Source organism: Erigeron canadensis, chromosome 5 (genome assembly GCF_010389155.1).
Source record: "Erigeron canadensis isolate Cc75 chromosome 5, C_canadensis_v1, whole genome shotgun sequence".
In the NCBI taxonomy this organism is placed as follows: Eukaryota; Viridiplantae; Streptophyta; class Magnoliopsida; order Asterales; family Asteraceae; genus Erigeron; species Erigeron canadensis.
Window position 1 is genome coordinate 43,101,735 of NC_057765.1, and position 4,290 is coordinate 43,106,024.

Below are 4,290 nucleotides of genomic sequence, written 5' to 3' on the forward strand. Positions count from 1 at the left end.
TGCATTAAAAGTCCATAAATCTGACACAGTGTATAACTAATTATCATTATTTAAGTGTTTAACAACACATCGATCCGTCAAAATCCAAAAAATCACGTTTTTTGTTAGATGCATCAATTTGATAAATATGCATCCAAGATGGATGCACACAAAAAAAACCGTGATTTTTTCGATTTTGGCGGATCAATGTGTTGTTAAACACTTAAATAATGATAATTAGTTAAGCACTATGTTAGTTTTATTGAATTTTAATGCATCAAAATAAGTTTTTTAAGTGTTTTCACCATTCTTATTTTAAAAGTGTTCTTACCGGAGTGTTAGCCTATATATATATATAAAAAAAATTTAATAAGGAAAATCCATAATAGACTCAAAATTCAATACTACGCTAGCTTGGAACGTTAATTACATACAGATCAAGTTTAAATAGCACATATCTTCGACTACATATATCCACCTGCCTTATACTAGTGGTCCGAAGCATTCTACACTCAACCATAACCTTGTTTAAACATAAATACACTGCTTAAACAACATAACCTTGTAAACCTTGTTTACACTGCGACTGTTCGATTTTCAGGAGCCCTAACCGACTCCATCTCGACTACTTCTTCATCGTCGCCTTCATTTTCTCTCGACATTTCCTCTAACGACTTGCCATTTGATTCGGGCACCAAGAATGTAAACAACATCCCTAGGCAATTCACCACCCCTAGCAATATAAGTGAGTTTTTGACACCGATACCCGGGGGATACCCTTTATCGGTTTTTGTTTTGTCTTGGCTTTGAGCTGCATATAAGAACCCGAATGCACCAACTATCGCCCCGGCCTTACCTGAAGCAGCCGATATCCCGTGACATGTTGACCGAAGCCTCGCGGGAAATATCTCTGCCGGGACGACAAATGTAGTGGCATTAGGCCCAAAGTTGGCAAAGAAAAACGTCAAAGCGTACATGACAACAAACCCGATTCTGTTATCCTTTTGTGTCCAATGATGATAAGGAATGGCAAGAGCGAACATGAAAACCGTCATGAAGAAAAAGCCCATCAGTTGGATCGCGAACCTCCCAATTCGATCTATGAAAAACACTGTAAACCAGTATCCAGGAACAGTACTGCAAAGCGCGATAAGAGTTTGAGCTCTCGAGATCTTAAATACCTCTTGTATCGCGTTCATTGTTTTCGCAGGCGGGATCCACCCAACCGCGCTAAAAATGTCCTTTTGGAATAAGTTTTGGCTGTAAAACGCGATATCGAGCAAGAACCAAGTGCTAGTTGTTCCAAGCAAATGAAGCCCATGACGTTTTAGAAACTGCTTCGAGAAAAGCCCAAAATCGTTGTTCTTTCGTCTTTCTACCATTTTTTCTGGCTCTGCCTCGACTTCGACTTGTAACACTTTTGACATGTCCGCAGCCGCTTGTTTTGCATTTTTCGCCACTAAAGCCGTGTAACGGGCTGTTTCGGGCATTTTCATCCGCCAATAATAAGTCATCAAAGCCGGAATCGACCCAAACATCAAAATAATACGCCAAACGTAATCAGCTTGTGGCACGGTCGACCCCAACGGGTTTTCCTCATAAGCCGGAGCAGGGTACTTTGACTTGAAAGCCGCGGATACAATACAAGCCACCATCCCACCAGTCAAAATCCCGAAACCTTGCATTGCGAAAACCGCGGCAATAAAACCCCCTCGGGTTTTCTTATTTGCGTATTCGGACATAATGGTTGCTGACAAAGGGTAATCACCCCCAATACCGAAACCAAGCCAAAACCGAAAGAAACAAAGTGTAACGATAACCGCAGTGGGCTCGTCACTAAACGAAAGCCCGGATGCAATTGAACAAATGACCATAATCATAAGGGTCATTCCGTAAACTTTTTTTCTGCCCATTTTGTCACCTAGCCACCCGAAAAAGAGTTGGCCCACGAGGGTCCCGACCAAAGCTACACCGTTCACCGCGGCTGATACCCCTGGCGGGAGCGACCCTGGCTTGTCGTCGCCGAAGTCGTGGTAGTAAATTCGGCCGAGTAGTTTGGTGACTAAAGAGATGCAAAAGAGATCATAGGCGTCAGTGAAGAAGCCCATTCCAGCAATTACAATTGCTGTGAAATGATACCATTGTGTTTTGGCTACATCAAGTGCATTTAACACTTTCAAATTATCATTTGCCATACCCTGAAAAGAAATATAAATAATTAAACAATATAATGATGACTTTTAAATGGACTTATGGTAACAATATAAATAATTAAACAATATAATGAAAAGTCAAAAGTTGAATTATATTACTTTAGACTTATGGTAAGATTTTCCAAGTTGTAGTTTAAAATCATGTGAAATATAATGACAATAATGATGACTTTTAAATGGACTCGTGATACCTTTACTAACCACTTCTACTATACACAATTAATCGTGCGTACGTGGAAATTGTACACTCAAAGTTTAGCATAATTATTTGAAAACTGAAATATATGTTAAATTACTTGTACAGTATATATTTGAGAGACCCGTCAGTAAAAAAAACCAATTACAAGTCGGTTAATCATTGACTAAGTATTATTTAGTAAAATGGTTGAGAGTATTGTTATGAACTTAATATATTATACCTAATTGGGTAAAATGGAGAAGTAGTCATTCCTGAGGTTGTTAGTTAGGGAACCATTTGTGGTTTACAAACCAAACTCTACGAACTCCGCAAACTCCCAAGATAGGGGATGCTTAGTCAGGCCTCGTGTTATGCTAAAAAAGAAAGTCACATCTATTTGGTATTTACGGATCGGAGTACGTACCGTATAAATTATATAAAATGGAAACCAAATATAGAATGTTTAATTTGTACTGTTATTTTACATGGCTGGCATATATAAAGTCGATACATCATGTGTCTAAATTGAGATCCGATGGGGGCCTAGCTAGTAAGTATCATTTCCCAGTTCCCACACCATGTTATACGATAGTAAGTATAACCATTTCTTCTGTGTTTTGACCAACTTCCTTGTTTACACCGTTTATTAGGAGTATAATATAAAATCTTTTCTCGTATTCTAATAAGTACTCGTAACAAATCAAGCATATTGTAAAAGTTTTATGTGGTCATGTTTTGTGAATTATTTTTTAATTATGTTATTGTCTAATTGTGGTGATTATAACTTTGTAATAACGTCTCCAAGATGACTATCGAGTTTATTCCATGAACTTTTTGTATGGATGTATTAAGCACTAAATACTTTTTATGAATTTCAATTCCGATACATTAAAACATATACTTTTCATAAATTTATATAGGGTTTGATACCGGACATCAGTTTATCCACGGGCACAGATTAAAACAGATGTCAGATGTTAGTATGTACATCCATTAATTAATATTCTCGGATGGACGTCCATTATTCTCATATATTAATTGAAAATTTAATAGTATGGACGTCCATTATTCTCGGATGGACATCCATTGTTGTTGGATGTTAATTAAAAATTTAAAATAAATGTCATAGCTAGAGAGTTTATTACAGTATTTGATTCCTAGAAGAAAGGAAATATGTTACTATTCTTAATCTTAGAGAATTAGAGGTATGTAGTAATTAAACAAAAAGCGTTTTCTTTACATTAAATATATAGAAATCTTTTTTGAATGGAACAGTAAATTACTTAACTAAAAGAACGAAAATATGGAATAGCAAGAAATCGAAAGGAACAAGAAGTTAAATAATTGGTGAAGCTGACCTTCAGCTAAGAAATGAAAGTCCTTGTAGCTTGTAAGTTGTGCAACAAAATTAGTAGAGTTCAGGCAGATTATGCTGTGGAAGAAGCAAAGGTGGTGTTTTGATAGTATATGATGGTGTGGTTGTGGTGAGAGTCCAAGTATGATATGGCCCTCTGTATTTAACGACTTCAATTGGGCCCACTACTTTTAGTTCTTCCCCGCCGTACTTGAACTTTCTACGGCTATGATTCCTTTTTCGGCTGACATGGCTTTAATCGGATGCACTGTTAAACGTTACGCATTGGCCACTCTACTTGCGTGTAGCGAGAACATGTATTTTACTCTAGGATAACGGTACATGCGCGTTGCGGCAACTATCGAGTTAGTGGCGGTGAGATGGTGAAGTGATAGATCATAGAGTGTGATTGGTCATAGGAGGTGATAGGTCATAGAGTGTGATAGCCAAATACCTTAGTCGTCCGCTCTCGGATTTAAAAATTTGTCCAAAGTATATCAAATGACATCTCTAATGAAAGAACATGAAATTTTAAGAATACCCATATAATTTTTATAATTTATCGA

At 37.2% G+C, this 4,290-nt stretch overlaps 1 protein-coding gene across 1 annotated transcript; it reads right to left on the reverse strand.

Moving 5' to 3' along the window:
* Window positions 1-367: 367 nt before the first annotated feature.
* On the reverse strand, window positions 368-3,840 carry LOC122599978 (low affinity inorganic phosphate transporter 1-like). Its single transcript, XM_043772603.1, has 2 exons — window positions 3,729-3,840; window positions 368-2,177 (listed from the first exon to the last, which is right to left on the reverse strand). Exon 2 carries the CDS (start codon window positions 2,172-2,174, stop codon window positions 555-557), a length of 1,620 nt encoding a protein of 539 aa, XP_043628538.1. The 5' UTR covers window positions 2,175-2,177; window positions 3,729-3,840; the 3' UTR covers window positions 368-554.
* Between the last annotated feature and the right edge of the window lie 450 nt (window positions 3,841-4,290).

What these genes read in the sequence shown, in the direction of transcription:
- LOC122599978 (XM_043772603.1), bottom strand. Translation starts at nt 2,174, where the DNA reads ATGGCAAATGATAATTTGAAAGTGTTAAATGCACTTGATGTAGCCAAA.